Genomic DNA, 18,508 nt, shown 5'->3' on the forward strand with positions numbered 1-18,508 from the left:
GTACCCTCAGTAGTGATCTTAGGATATATACTGTACCCTCAGTAGTGATACTAGAATATATACTGTACCCTCAGTAGTGATACTAGGATATATACTGTACCGTCAGTACTGATACTAGGATATATACTGTACCCTCAGTAGTGATACTAGGATATATACTGTACCCTCAGTACTGATACCAGGATATATACAGTACCCTCAGTACTGATACCAGGATATATACAGTACCCTCAGTAGTGATACTAGGATATATACTGTACCCTCAGTAGTGATACTAGTATATAAACAGTACCCTCAGTACTGATACCAGGATATATACTGTACCCTCAGTAGTGATACTAGGATATATACTGTACCCTCAGTAGTGATACTAGGATATATACTGTACCCTCAGTACTGATACCAGGATATATACAGTACCCTCAGTACTGATACCAGGATATATACAGTACCCTCAGTAGTGATACTAGGATATATACAGTACCCTCAGTAGTAATACTAGGACATATACAGTACCCTCAGTACTGATACCAGGATATATACTGTACCCTCAGTAGTGATACTAGGATATATACTGTACCCTCAGTAGTGATACTAGGATATATACTGTACCCTCAGTACTGATACCAGGATATATACAGTACCCTCAGTACTGATACTAGGATATATACTGTACCCTCAGTACTGATACCAGGATATATACAGTACCCTCAGTACTGATACCAGGATATATACTGTACCCTCAGTACTGATACTAGGATATATACTGTACCCTCAGTACTGATACTAGGATATATACTGTACCCTCAGTACTGATACCAGGATATATACTGTACCCTCAGTACTGATACCAGGATATATACAGTACCCTCAGTACTGATACCAGGATATATACCGTACCCTCAGTACTGATACTAGGATATATACAGTACCCTCAGTAGTGATACTAGGATATATACTGTACCCTCAGTAGTGATACTAGTATATAAACAGTACCCTCAGTACTGATACCAGGATATATACTGTACCCTCAGTAGTGATACTAGGATATATACTGTACCCTCAGTAGTGATACTAGGATATATACTGTACCCTCAGTAGTGATACTAGGATATATACTGTACCCTCAGTAGTGATACTAGGATATATACTGTACCCTCAGTACTGATACCAGGATATATACAGTACCCTCAGTACTGATACCAGGATATATACTGTACACTCAGTACTGATACTAGGATATATACAGTACCCTCAGTACTGATACCAGGATATATACTGTACCCTCAGTAGTGATACTAGGATATATACTGTACCCTCAGTAGTGATACTAGGATATATACTGTACCCTCAGTACTGATACCAGGATATATACTGTACACTCAGTACTGATACTAGGATATAAACAGTACCCTCAGTACTGATACCAGGATATATACAGTACCCTCAGTAGTGATACTAGGATATATACTGTACCCTCAGTAGTGATACTAGGATATATACTGTACCCTCAGTACTGATACCAGGATATATACAGTACCCTCAGTACTGATACCAGGATATATACAGTACCCTCAGTAGTGATACTAGGATATATACTGTACCCTCAGTAGTGATACTAGTATATAAACAGTACCCTCAGTACTGATACCAGGATATATACTGTACCCTCAGTAGTGATACTAGGATATATACTGTACCCTCAGTAGTGATACTAGGATATATACTGTACCCTCAGTACTGATACCAGGATATATACAGTACCCTCAGTACTGATACCAGGATATATACAGTACCCTCAGTAGTGATACTAGGATATATACAGTACCCTCAGTAGTGATACTAGGATATATACTGTACCCTCAGTACTGATACTAGGATATATACTGTACCCTCAGTACTGATACTAGGATATATACTGTACCCTCAGTACTGATACTAGGATATATACTGTACCCTCAGTACTGATACCAGGATATATACAGTACCCTCAGTACTGATACCAGGATATATACCGTACCCTCAGTACTGATACTAGGATATATACTGTACCCTCAGTACTGATACTATGATATATACTGTACCCTCAGTACTGATACTAGGATATATACTGTACCCTCAGTAGTGATACTAGGATATATACAGTACCCTCAGTACTGATACCAGGATATATACAGTACCCTCAGTACTGATACTAGGATATATACTGTACCCTCAGTAGTGATACTAGGATATATACTGTACCCTCAGTAGTGATACTAGTATATAAACAGTACCCTCAGTACTGATACCAGGATATATACTGTACCCTCAGTAGTGATACTAGGATATATACTGTACCCTCAGTAGTGATACTAGGATATATACTGTACCCTCAGTAGTGATACTAGGATATATACTGTACCCTCGGTAGTGATACTAGGATATATACTGTACCCTCAGTACTGATACCAGGATATATACAGTACCCTCAGTACTGATACCAGGATATATACTGTACACTCAGTACTGATACTAGGATATATACAGTACCCTCAGTACTGATACCAGGATATATACTGTACCCTCAGTAGTGATACTAGGATATATACTGTACCCTCAGTAGTGATACTAGGATATATACTGTACCCTCAGTACTGATACCAGGATATATACTGTACACTCAGTACTGATACTAGGATATAAACAGTACCCTCAGTACTGATACCAGGATATATACAGTACCCTCAGTAGTGATACTAGGATATATACTGTACCCTCAGTAGTGATACTAGGATATATACTGTACCCTCAGTACTGATACCAGGATATATACAGTACCCTCAGTACTGATACCAGGATATATACAGTACCCTCAGTAGTGATACTAGGATATATACTGTACCCTCAGTAGTGATACTAGTATATAAACAGTACCCTCAGTACTGATACCAGGATATATACTGTACCCTCAGTAGTGATACTAGGATATATACTGTACCCTCAGTAGTGATACTAGGATATATACTGTACCCTCAGTACTGATACCAGGATATATACAGTACCCTCAGTACTGATACCAGGATATATACAGTACCCTCAGTAGTGATACTAGGATATATACAGTACCCTCAGTAGTGATACTAGGATATATACTGTACCCTCAGTAGTGATACTAGGATATATACTGTACCCTCAGTAGTGATACTAGGATATACTGTACCCTCAGTACTGATACCAGGATATATACAGTACCCTCAGTACTGATACCAGGATATATACAGTACCCTCAGTAGTGATACTAGGATATATACAGTACCCTCAGTAGTGATACTAGGATATATACTGTACCCTCAGTAGTGATACTAGGATATATACTGTACCCTCAGTACTGATACCAGGATATATACAGTACCCTCAGTAGTGATACTAGGATATATACAGTACCCTCAGTAGTGATACTAGGATATATACTGTACCCTCAGTAGTGATACTAGGATATATACTGTACCCTCAGTACTGATACCAGGATATATACTGTACCCTCAGTAGTGATACTAGGATATATACTGTACCCTCAGTACTGATACCAGGATATATACTGTACCCTCAGTAGTGATACTAGGATATATACTGTACCCTCAGTACTGATACCAGGATATATATTGTGCCCTCAGTAATGATACTAGGATATATACAGTACCCTCAGTAGTGATCTTAGGATATATACTGTACCCTCAGTAGTGATACCAGGATATATACTGTACCCTCAGTAGTGATACTAGGATATATACTGTACCCTCAGTACTGATACCAGGATATATACTGTACCCTCAGTAGTGATACTAGGATATATACTGTACCCTCAGTACTGATACCAGGATATATATTGTGCCCTCAGTAATGATACTAGGATATATACAGTACCCTCAGTAGTGATCTTAGGATATATACTGTACCCTCAGTAGTGATACTAGAATATATACTGTACCCTCAGTAGTGATACTAGGATATATACTGTACCGTCAGTACTGATACTAGGATATATACTGTACCCTCAGTAGTGATACTAGGATATATACTGTACCCTCAGTACTGATACCAGGATATATACAGTACCCTCAGTACTGATACCAGGATATATACAGTACCCTCAGTAGTGATACTAGGATATATACTGTACCCTCAGTAGTGATACTAGTATATAAACAGTACCCTCAGTACTGATACCAGGATATATACTGTACCCTCAGTAGTGATACTAGGATATATACTGTACCCTCAGTAGTGATACTAGGATATATACTGTACCCTCAGTACTGATACCAGGATATATACAGTACCCTCAGTACTGATACCAGGATATATACAGTACCCTCAGTAGTGATACTAGGATATATACAGTACCCTCAGTAGTGATACTAGGATATATACTGTACCCTCAGTAGTGATACTAGGATATATACTGTACCCTCAGTAGTGATACTAGGATATATACTGTACCCTCAGTACTGATACCAGGATATATACAGTACCCTCAGTACTGATACCAGGATATATACAGTACCCTCAGTAGTGATACTAGGATATATACAGTACCCTCAGTAGTGATACTAGGATATATACTGTACCCTCAGTAGTGATACTAGGATATATACTGTACCCTCAGTACTGATACCAGGATATATACAGTACCCTCAGTAGTGATACTAGGATATATACAGTACCCTCAGTAGTGATACTAGGATATATACTGTACCCTCAGTAGTGATACTAGGATATATACTGTACCCTCAGTAGTGATACCAGGATATATACTGTACCCTCAGTAGTGATACTAGGATATATACTGTACCCTCAGTAGTGATACTAGGATATATACTGTACCCTCAGTACTGATACCAGGATATATACAGTACCCTCAGTACTGATACCAGGATATATACAGTACCCTCAGTAGTGATACTAGGATATATACTGTACCTTCAGTAGTGATACTAGTATATAAACAGTACCCTCAGTACTGATACCAGGATATATACTGTACCCTCAGTAGTGATACTAGGATATATACTGTACCCTCAGTACTGATACCAGGATATATACTGTACCCTCAGTAGTGATACTAGGATATATACTGTACCCTCAGTACTGATACCAGGATATATATTGTGCCCTCAGTAATGATACTAGGATATATACTGTACCCTCAGTACTGATACTAGGATATATACTGTACCCTCAGTACTGATACCAGGATATATACTGTACCCTCAGTAGTGATACTAGGATATATACTGTACCCTCAGTACTGATACCAGGATATATACAGTACCCTCAGTAGTGATACTAGGATATATACAGTACCCTCAGTAGTGATCTTAGGATATATACTGTACCCTCAGTAGTGATACTAGGATATATACTGTACCCTCAGTACTGATACCAGGATATATACTGTACCCTCAGTAGTGATACCAGGATATATACTGTACCCTCAGTAGTGATACTAGGATATATACTGTACCCTCAGTACTGATACCAGGATATATACTGTACCCTCAGTAGTGATACTAGGATATATACTTTACCCTCAGTACTGATACCAGGATATATACTGTACCCTCAGTGCTGATACTATGATATATACTGTACCCTCAGTACTGATACTAGGATATATACTGTACCCTCAGTACTGATACCAGGATATATACTGTACCCTCAGTAGTGATAGTAGGATATATACTGTACCCTCAGTAGTGATACTAGGATATATACTGTACCCTCAGTAGTGATACTAGGATATATACAGTACCCTCAGTACTGATACTAGAATATATACTGTACCCTCAGTAGTGATACTAGGATATATACTGTACCCTCAGTAGTGATACTAGGATATATACTGTACCCTCAGTACTGATACTAGGATATATACTGTACCCTCAGTACTGATACCAGCATATATACAGTACCCTCAGTACTGATACCAGGATATATACAGTACCCTCAGTAGTGATACTAGGATATATACAGTACCCTCAGTAGTGATACTAGGATATATACTGTACCCTCAGTAGTCATACTAGGATATATACTGTACCCTCAGTACTGATACCAGGATATATACTGTACCCTCAGTAGTGATACTAGGATATATACTGTACCCTCAGTAGTGATACTAGGATATATACTGTACCCTCAGTACTGATACCAGGATATATACAGTACCCTCAGTAGTGATACTAGGATATATACAGTACCCTCAGTAGTGATACTAGGATATATACTGTACCCTCAGTAGTGATACTAGGATATATACTGTACCCTCAGTAGTGATACCAGGATATATACTGTACCCTCAGTAGTGATACTAGGATATATACTGTACCCTCAGTAGTGATACTAGGATATATACTGTACCCTCAGTACTGATACCAGGATATATACAGTACCCTCAGTACTGATACCAGGATATATACAGTACCCTCAGTAGTGATACTAGGATATATACTGTACCCTCAGTAGTGATACTAGTATATAAACAGTACCCTCAGTACTGATACCAGGATATATACTGTACCCTCAGTAGTGATACTAGGATATATACTGTACCCTCAGTACTGATACCAGGATATATACTGTACCCTCAGTAGTGATACTAGGATATATACTGTACCCTCAGTACTGATACCAGGATATATATTGTGCCCTCAGTAATGATACTAGGATATATACTGTACCCTCAGTACTGATACCAGGATATATACTGTACCCTCAGTAGTGATACTAGGATATATACAGTACCCTCAGTAGTGATACTAGGATATATACTGTACCCTCAGTACTGATACCAGGATATATACAGTACCCTCACTAGTGATACTAGGATATATACAGTACCCTCAGTAGTGATCTTAGGATATATACTGTACCCTCAGTAGTGATACTAGGATATATACTGTACCCTCAGTACTGATACCAGGATATATACTGTACCCTCAGTAGTGATACCAGGATATATACTGTACCCTCAGTAGTGATACTAGGATATATACTGTACCCTCAGTACTGATACCAGGATATATACTGTACCCTCAGTAGTGATACTAGGATATATACTTTACCCTCAGTACTGATACCAGGATATATACTGTACCCTCAGTGCTGATACTATGATATATACTGTACCCTCAGTACTGATACTAGGATATATACTGTACCCTCAGTACTGATACCAGGATATATACTGTACCCTCAGTAGTGATACTAGGATATATACTGTACCCTCAGTACTGATACCAGGATATATACAGTACCCTCAGTAGTGATACTAGGATATATACAGTACCCTCAGTAGTGATACTAGAATATATACTGTACCCTCAGTAGTGATACTAGGATATATACTGTACCCTCAGTAGTGATACTAGGATATATACTGTACCCTCAGTACTGATACTAGGATATATACTGTACCCTCAGTACTGATACCAGCATATATACAGTACCCTCAGTACTGATACCAGGATATATACAGTACCCTCAGTAGTGATACTAGGATATATACAGTACCCTCAGTAGTGATACTAGGATATATACTGTACCCTCAGTAGTCATACTAGGATATATACTGTACCCTCAGTACTGATACCAGGATATATACTGTACCCTCAGTAGTGATACTAGGATATATACTGTACCCTCAGTACTGATACCAGGATATATACTGTACCCTCAGTAGTGATACTAGGATATATACTGTACCCTCAGTAGTGATACTAGGATATATACTGTACCCTCAGTACTGATACCAGGATATATACAGTACCCTCAGTACTGATACCAGGATATATACAGTACCCTCAGTACTGATACTAGGATATATACAGTACCCTCAGTAGTGATACTAGGATATATACAGTACCCTCAGTACTGATACCAGGATATATACTGTACCCTCAGTAGTGATACTAGGATATATACTTTACCCTCAGTACTGATACCAGGATATATACTGTACCCTCAGTACTGATACTATGATATATACTGTACCCTCAGTACTGATACTAGGATATATACTGTACACTCAGTACTGATACTAGGATATATACTGTACCCTCAGTACTAATACTAGGATATATACTGTACCCTCAGTACTGATACCAGGATATATTCTGTACCCTCAGTAGTGATACTAGGATATATACTTTACCCTCAGTACTGATACCAGGATATATACTGTACCCTCAGTACTGATACCAGGATATATACTGTACCCTCAGTACTGATACTAGGATATATACTGTACCCTCAGTACTGATACTAGGATATATACTGTACCCTCAGTACTGATACCAGGATATATACTGTACCCTCAGTAGTGATACTAGGATATATACTGTACCCTCAGTACTGATACCAGGATATATACTGTACCCTCAGTACTGATACTAGGATATATACTGTACCCTCAGTACTGATACCAGGATATATACTGTACCCTCAGTAGTGATACTAGGATATATACTGTACCCTCAGTAGTGATACTAGGACATATACAGTACCCTCAGTACTGATACCAGGATATATACAGTACCCTCAGTACTGATACCAGGATATATACAGTACCCTCAGTAGTGATACTAGGATATATACAGTACCCTCAGTAGTGATACTAGGATATATACAGTACCCTCAGTACTGATACCAGGATATATTCTGTACCCTCAGTAGTGATACTAGGATATATACTGTACCCTCAGTACTGATACTAGGATATATACCACCCTCTGTACTGATACCTGGATATATACTGTACCCTCAGTAGTGATACTAGGATATATACTGTACCCTCAGTAGTGATACCAGGATATATACAGTACCCTCAGTACTGATACCAGGATATATACCGTACCCTCAGTACTGATACTAGGATATATACTGTACCCTCAGTAGTGATACTAGGATATATACAGTACCCTCAGTAGTGATACTAGGATATATACTGTACCCTCAGTAGTGATACTAGGATATATACTGTACCCTCAGTAGTGATACTAGGATATATACTGTACCCTCAGTACTGATACCAGGATATATACAGTACCCTCAGTAGTGATACTAGGATATATACAGTACCCTCAGTAGTGATACTAGGATATATACTGTACCCTCAGTAGTGATACTAGGATATATACTGTACCCTCAGTAGTGATACCAGGATATATACTGTACCCTCAGTAGTGATACTAGGATATATACTGTACCCTCAGTACTGATACCAGGATATATACTGTACCCTCAGTAGTGATACTAGGATATATACTGTACCCTCAGTACTGATACCAGGATATATATTGTGCCCTCAGTAATGATACTAGGATATATACAGTACCCTCAGTAGTGATCTTAGGATATATACTGTACCCTCAGTAGTGATACTAGAATATATACTGTACCTCAGTAGTGATACTAGGATATATACTGTACCGTCAGTACTGATACCAGGATATATACTGTACCCTCAGTAGGGATACTCGGATATATACTGTACCCTCAGTACTGATACCAGGATATATACTGTACCCTCAGTAGTGATACTAGGATATATACTGTACCCTCAGTAGTGATACTAGGATATATACTGTACCCTCAGTACTGATACCAGGATATATACAGTACCCTCAGTACTGATACCAGGATATATACAGTACCCTCAGTAGTGATACTAGGATATATACAGTACCCTCAGTAGTGATACTAGGATATATACTGTACCCTCAGTAGTGATACTAGGATATATACTGTACCCTCAGTACTGATACCAGGATATATACAGTACCCTCAGTAGTGATACTAGGATATATACTGTACCCTCAGTACTGATACCAGGATATATACAGTACCCTCAGTACTGATACTAGGATATATACTGTACCCTCAGTAGTGATACTAGGATATATACTGTACCCTCAGTACTGATACCAGGATATATACAGTACCCTCAGTAGTGATACTAGGATATATACTGTACCCTCAGTAGTGATACTAGGATATATACTGTACCCTCAGTAGTGATACCAGGATATATACTGTACCCTCAGTAGTGATACTAGGATATATACTGTACCCTCAGTACTGATACCAGGATATATACTGTACCCTCAGTAGTGATACTAGGATATATACTGTACCCTCAGTACTGATACCAGGATATATATTGTGCCATCAGTAATGATACTAGGATATATACTGTACCCTCAGTACTGATACCAGGATATATACTGTACCCTCAGTAGTGATACTAGGATATATACTGTACCGTCAGTAGTGATACTAGGATATATACTGTACCCTCAGTACTGATACCAGGATATATACAGTACCCTCAGTAGTGATACTAGGATATATACAGTACCCTCAGTAGTGATCTTAGGATATATACTGTACCCTCAGTAGTGATACTAGGATATATACTGTACCCTCAGTACTGATACCAGGATATATACTGTACCCTCAGTAGTGATACTAGGATATATACTGTACCCTCAGTACTGATACTAGGATATATACAGTACCCTCAGTAGTGATACTAGGATATATACTGTACCCTCAGTAGTGATACTAGGATATATACTGTACCCTCAGTACTGATACCAGGATATATACTGTACCCTCAGTGCTGATACTATGATATATACTGTACCCTCAGTACTGATACTAGGATATATACTGTACCCTCAGTACTGATACCAGGATATATACTGTACCCTCAGTAGTGATACTAGGATATATACTGTACCCTCAGTACTGATACCAGGATATATACAGTACCCTCAGTAGTGATACTAGGATATATACAGTACCCTCAGTAGTGATACTAGAATATATACTGTACCCTCAGTAGTGATACTAGGATATATACTGTACCCTCAGTAGTGATACTAGGATATATACTGTACCCTCAGTACTGATACTAGGATATATACTGTACCCTCAGTACTGATACCAGGATATATACAGTACCCTCAGTACTGATACCAGGATATATACTGTACCCTCAGTAGTGATACTAGGATATAAACAGTACCCTCAGTACTGATACCAGGATATATACTGTACCCTCAGTAGTGATACTAGGATATATACTGTACCCTCAGTACTGATACCAGGATATATACTGTACCCTCAGTAGTGATACTAGGATATATACTGTACCCTCAGTACTGATACCAGGATATATACTGTACCCTCAGTACTGATACTAGGATATATACTGTACCCTCAGTACTGATACTAGGATATATACTGTACCCTCAGTACTGATACCAGGATATATACAGTACCCTCAGTACTGATACCAGGATATATACCGTACCCTCAGTACTGATACTAGGATATATACTGTACCCTCAGTACTGATACTAGGATATATACAGTACCCTCAGTACTGATACCAGGATATATACTGTACCCTCAGTAGTGATACTAGGATATATACTTTACCCTCAGTACTGATACCAGGATATATACTGTACCCTCAGTACTGATACTATGATATATACTGTACCCTCAGTACTGATACTAGGATATATACTGTACACTCAGTACTGATACTAGGATATATACTGTACCCTCAGTACTAATACTAGGATATATACTGTACCCTCAGTACTGATACCAGGATATATTCTGTACCCTCAGTAGTGATACTAGGATATATACTTTACCCTCAGTACTGATACCAGGATATATACTGTACCCTCAGTACTGATACCAGGATATATACTGTACCCTCAGTAGTGATACTAGGATATATACTGTACCCTCAGTACTGATACTAGGATATATACTGTACCCTCTGTACTGATACCAGGATATATACTGTACCCTCAGTAGTGATACTAGGATATATACTGTACCCTCAGTACTGATACCAGGATATATACTGTACCCTCAGTAGTGATACTAGGATATATACTGTACCCTCAGTACTGATACCAGGATATATACTGTACCCTCAGTAGTGATACTAGGATATATACAGTACCCTCAGTAGTAATACTAGGATATGTACAGTACCCTCAGTACTGATACCAGGATATATACTGTACCCTCAGTAGTGATACTAGGATATATACAGTACCCTCAGTAGTGATACTAGGATATATACAGTACCCTCAGTAGTGATACTAGGATATATACAGTACCCTCAGTACTGATACCAGTATATATACTGTACCCTCAGTAGTGATACTAGGATATATACTGTACCCTCAGTACTGATACTAGGATATATACTGTACCCTCAGTACTGATACCAGGATATATACTGTACCCTCAGTACTGATATATACTGTACCCTCAGTACTGATATATACTGTACCCTCAGTACTGATATATACTGTACCCTCAGTAGTGATAGTAGGATATATACTGTACCCTCAGTAGTGATACTAGGATATATACTGTACCCTCAGTAGTGATACTAGGATATATACAGTACCCTCAGTACTGATACCAGGATATATACAGTACCCTCAGTACTGATACCAGGATATATACAGTACCCTCAGTAGTGATACTAGGATATATACAGTACCCTCAGTAGTGATACTAGGATATATACAGTACCCTCAGTACTGATACCAGGATATATTCTGTACCCTCAGTAGTGATACTAGGATATACACTTTACCCTCAGTACTGATACCAGGATATATACTGTACCCTCAGTACTGATACTAGGATATATACTGTACACTCAGTACTGATACTAGGATATATACTGTACCCTCAGTACTAATACTAGGATATATACTGTACCCTCAGTACTAATACTAGGATATATACTGTACCCTCAGTACTAATATATACTGTACCCTCAGTACTGATATATACTGTACCCTCAGTACTGATACCAGGATATATACTGTACCCTCAGTACTAATACTAGGATATATACTGTACCCTCAGTACTGATATATACTGTACCCTCAGTACTAATACTAGGATATATACTGTACCCTCAGTACTGATACCAGGATATATACTGTACCCTCAGTACTGATACTAGGATATATACTGTACCCTCAGTACTGATACCAGGATATATACTGTACCCTCAGTACTGATACTAGGATATATACTGTTCCCTCAGTACTGATACCAGGATATATACTGTACCCTCAGTACTGATATATACTGTACCCTCAGTACTGATATATACTGTACCCTCAGTACTAATACTAGGATATATACTGTACCCTCAGTACTGATACCAGGATATATACTGTACCCTCAGTACTAATACCAGGACATATACTGTACCCTCAGTGTGTGTGTGTGTGTGTGTGTGTGTGTGTGTGTGTGTGTGTGTGTGTGTGTGTGTGTGTGTGTGTGTGTGTGTGTGTGTGTGTGTGTGTGTGTGTGTGTGTGTGTGTGTGTTAACAGCATAACTAACCCAGTGTTGTGTTCCTCTCCAGCTCCTCGGTATGATTCTGTCCATGTGTCTCTGTAAGAGTGTTGTCCAGGAGGATTACACCAAAGTTCCCAAGTACTGACTATGAAGACCAGCAAAAGTCATGCACGCCTAACACCCAGTCACCACACACACACACCCACACACACACACACACACACACACACACACACACACACACACACACACACACACACACACACATTCACACACAGACTGGATACCATTCACCCTCTACACAGTCTGACAGACCATTCACACACACACACACACACAGACACAGACACACAGACACACACAGACACACACACACACAGACAGACATGCATAGCATAGACACACTCTCACAGTGAAACACAGAAACAAACAACTGTCTGATACCATTCACCCTCTCCTAGCCTGGTAACTGACCCAGTCTGATACCATTCACCCTCTCCTAGCCTGGTAACTGACCCAGTCTGATACCATTCACCCTCTCCTAGCCTGGTAACTGACCCAGTCTGGTACCATTCACCCTCTCCTAGCCTGGTAACTGTCCCAGTCTGATACCATTCACCCTCTCCTAGCCTGGTAACTGACCCAGTCTGATACCATTCACCCTCTCCTAGCCTGGTAACTGACCCAGTCTGATACCATTCACCCTCTCCTAGCCTGGTAACTGACCCAGTCTGATACCATTCACCCTCTCCTAGCCTGGTAACTGACCCAGTCTGATACCATTCACCCTCTCCTAGCCTGGTAACTGACCCAGTCTGATACCATTCACCCTCTCCTAGCCTGGTAACTGACCCAGTCTGATACCATTCACCCTCTCCTAGCCTGGTAACTGACCCAGTCTGATACCATTCACCCTCTCCTAGCCTGGTAACTGACCCAGTCTGATACCATTCACCCTCTCCTAGCCTGGTAACAGCCTGGATAGCAGTCTGTTTGGACTATCAGACCAACGCCTTGTCACTCATCGTCAGGCCAATGCCTTGTCACTCATCGTCAGGCCAACGCCTTGTCACTCATCGTCAGGCCAACGCCTTGTCACTCATCGTCAGGCCAAACACAACTGGCCACTGACAGCAGTGGAGTTGGCCAGGACACAAGCAGATCTGGGAGCAGTTCTCACACATGGCCGTGGGCTCACACACACATCGCTGTTGTCTTCATTATTTTTTAAGTGACATTATGTTTTGTTTTTTTTCCCACTCAGATTTAGGTAATGAACTGATTAAAGGTTTTAGGTTATGAATTCAGCTTTTGGTTTATTACGGAGTCCTTTAAAGCCATTATGATGCAAGGTTTTATGCCCTTCTTCAGTATTCAAACAAACACCTGTATGTCCTGTTCTGTTCTATTCTTGAAGCGCTTATCGTGGTATTTAGTTAGTAAGCAAGTTAGTTAGTTAGCTAGCTCAGTCTTTGTAAGAGCACTTTAGTGACGTTTTGTGAGCTGTTAATCAGAGAGAGAGAGAGAGAGATGTGGGCCTGTGCCTGATCCAAGATCAGCACTCCTACTATGAAGCTAGAGATGGAGAGAGCGAGGGAGGAGATAGAGAGGGGAGGAGCTAGAGATGGGAGACAGAGGGAGGAGCTAGAGATGGGAGACAGAGGGGAGGGGCTAGAGATGGAGAGAGAGAGAGGGGAGGAGCTAGAGATGGAGATAAGAGGGAGGAGCTAGAGATGGGATAGAGGGGAGGAGATAGAGAGGGGAGGCTGATGAACCATGGTTTTTGGGGTGGAGAGGCCTGCCCTACCCAGGGCTAGACTGCTGGGGTCTCATCAGTCTGTCCACTGAGGCTCTGAGAACCACTCAGCTCCACCTCTCTTTCTCTCCCTTACTCCATCTCTCTCACAGGTGTGTCTGGTCTGCTTGGTCTCTGACAAATGACTCGCTACCAAGGAGAATGAATAGTGTTGCATGAAGTATGTTATATACTGTAGGATGTTATATGCTGTACGTGTGATGTTTTTGTGTGTGTTTTACTTTCTTTCATTATTTTCCTCCTTTTTTTCCATGTTGTTTGAAAAAAAAGTAATGATTGTACATATGACTTTAGACAGGGCTAAATAAGTGGTCGTGTGAGTCACTGAGCTGGATCAGTGTTCGAAACAGGAAAGAACGAGGTCGACTTAGCCCGCCCGACCGCACAGTTTTTGGTTTTCATAATGCTGTTGTTTTTTTTGTTTCCATTCTTATTGGGTACATCGCAAATGGCACCCTATTCCCTATATAGTACACTACTTTTGACCAGGGCCCTAATGTATTCCCTATGGGGTCCTGGTCAAAAGTAGTGCACTATATAGGGAATAGGGAACCATTGAAGCCTTAGACATTGTCTCTTATTGTTTATGGTGTAGCTACAGCCTCTGGCCAGCAGGTGTCGCCGTTCTGCTATCAAACAGCACAATCTGGGGCTGAATCATCAGAAGCATGGGAGCTTGGCTGTCTTTAAATAGCTATTAGAGCCCAGAATGAGACTGAGACTGTTAGTCCCCTTTGGGTCTCTGGTCTCTAATCAAACAGCGTCGCCACCATGACTGTCAGACCATTCCACACAATTCACAAATTAAAAAATAAATAAAAACACAGATGACTATCAGGATTGGACGGAAGGATTACAGTTTTTGTGCCCCCCCCCCCCAAAAAAAAAGTTATGTCCTCAAGTCCCATTATGCAATTCGTGATTGTTGTCATTCAAGTTAATGAAGCTACATTTCTCATTTCAGTGTTTTTCATGTATCACAACGGGCCATGATTGTGAGGCCCATCGGCCCAGCGTCGTCCAGGTTTGGCCCGGTGTAGGCCGTCATTGTAAATAAGAATTTGTTCTTAACCGACTTGACTTGTTAAATAAAGGTAAAAAAAAAAAAGTTAAATCCATTTTTTTTTTTTTTTTTTACAAATCCAAGAGCTTTGAAAAATCGACCAGATGTCAACTTCCAGAACTTAACTCAGATGATGCTAAAAGCTTTTTATTGTTCAAAGTTTTTTACTCATTTACAGAAATTCTAAATTCTATGTATTTCTTTTTTTAAAATATGTTTTATGTAGAGGAATATTTTCCTAGAGTTAGAAGCTGTTAATTTTTTATTTTAAAACATTTAAGTGTTGTGAATTTTACATTCAGTAATAAACTGAATCCATCACAATTTATGTGCTGTATTGTCTTGTTTGAAGAAGAAGTGTCCATTTGTAGCTCAGTTTGTAGAACGTGGCACTTTAAACGGCCAGGGTCGTGGGTTCCATTTCCGGGACCACCCATATGTAACAATGTACGTACACTCATGAATGTACGTCGCTTTGGGTAAAAAAAAAAAAGTGTCTGCTCGCTAAAATGGTATAGAAGAAGAAGAAGAAGTTGTGTCACATATGTAGAGTTTCCAGACAGGAATGTATATGTCTTTCTGTGGTTGATTGTTGTCAGATTAAAGTCTTGTTGAAATGGCAAAAGACCCACATGTTGAAGTGTGACCAGAGCAGGATCAATCAGCTGCAATACTAAAAACAACCAGAAGATGGCAGCACACACAGTGACATGCCAGGATGCCACATCTAAGCGAGTCAGCATTGTTGAAAGCCTGGTGGAGGGAGTGAAGAGGAATTGAGAACAGCCTGGTGGAGGAGGAGCGTACAGGAAATGAGAAGAGAGTCTGGTGGAGAGGGAGTGTACAGGAAATGAGAAGAGAGTCTGGTGGAGGAGTGTACAGGAAATGAGAAGAGAGTCTGAGCCCTCCCCACGCAACGCCCTCCCCTCAAAATGGCCCTCCCCTCGCAACGCCCTCCCTCTCACAACGCCCTCCGCTCACAACGCCCTCCCTCTCACAACGCCCTCCCTCTCACAACGCCCTCCTTCTCACAACGCCCTCCCCACACAACGCCCTCCCTCTCACAACGCCCTCCCCACACAACGCCCTCCCTCTCACAACGCCCTCCTTCTCACAACGCCCTTCCCACACAACGCCCTCCCTCTCACAACGCCCTCCCCCTCACAACGTCCTCCTACTCACAACGCCCTCCTTTCACAACGCCCTCCCCTCACAACGCCCTCCCCTCACAACGCCCTCCTACTCACAACGCCCTCCTTTTCACAACGCCCTCCCTCACAACGCCCTCCTTCTCACAACGCCCTCCTTTTCACAACGCCCTCCTTTTCACAACGCCCTCCTTTTCACAACGCCCTCCCCTCACAACGCCCTCCCCTGACAACGCCCTCCCCTCACAACCCCCTCCTTTTCACAACGCCCTCCTTTTCACAACGCCCTCCTTCTCACAACGCCCTCCTTCTCACAACGCCCTCCTTTTCACAACGCCCTCCTTCACACAACGCCCTCCTTCACACAACGCCCTCCCTCACAACGCCCTCCCTCTCACAACGCCCTCCCTCACAACACCCTCCTTCTCACAACGCCCTCCTTCTCACATCACCCTCCCCTCACAACGCCCTCCTTCTCGCAACGCCCTCCTTTTCACAACACCCTCCCCTCACAACGCCCTCCCCTCACAACGCCCTCCTTCTCATAACGCCCTCCTTCTCACAACGCCCTCCTTTTCAACGCCCTACACTCACAACGCCCTCCTTCTCACAACGCCCTCCTCACAACGCCCTCCCCTCACAACGCCCTCCCCTCACAATGCCCTCCCCTCACAACGCCCTCCTTTTCACAACGCCCTCCTTCTCACAACGCCCTCCCCTCACAACACCCGCCTTCTCACAACGCCCTCCTTTTCACAACGCCCTCCTTCACACAATGCCCTCCTTCACACAACGCCCTCCCTCACACAACGCCCTCCCCTCACAACGCCCTCCTTCTCACAACGCCCTCCTTCTAACATCACCCTCCCCTCACAACGCCCTCCCCTCACAACGCCCTCCTTCTCACATCACCCTCCCCTCACAACGCCCTCCTTCTCCACATCACCCTCTCTCACAACGCCCTCCCCTCACAACGCCCTCCTTCTCACATCACCCTCCCCTCACAACGCCCTCCCCTCACAACGCCCTCCTACTCACAACGCCCTCCTTTTCACAACGCCCTCCCTCTCACAACGCCCTCC

General features: G+C 41.4%; 1 protein-coding gene across 1 annotated transcript in view; it reads left to right on the top strand.

The window, feature by feature from the left end:
- LOC127908379 (CD82 antigen-like) overlaps positions 1-16,604 on the top strand; it is an 84,044-nt gene extending 67,440 nt beyond the window's left edge. The window contains exons 9-10 of the mRNA XM_052466693.1: positions 13,467-13,575; positions 13,722-16,604. Of these exons, the coding sequence (XP_052322653.1) occupies positions 13,467-13,544 (78 nt within the window). The 3' untranslated portion in view covers positions 13,545-13,575; positions 13,722-16,604. The remainder of the gene's footprint in view (positions 1-13,466; positions 13,576-13,721) is intronic.
- The last annotated feature ends 1,904 nt before the right edge of the window (positions 16,605-18,508 follow it).

This window comes from Oncorhynchus keta, chromosome 17 (genome assembly GCF_023373465.1).
Source record: "Oncorhynchus keta strain PuntledgeMale-10-30-2019 chromosome 17, Oket_V2, whole genome shotgun sequence".
Lineage (NCBI taxonomy): Eukaryota > Metazoa > Chordata > Actinopteri > Salmoniformes > Salmonidae > Oncorhynchus > Oncorhynchus keta.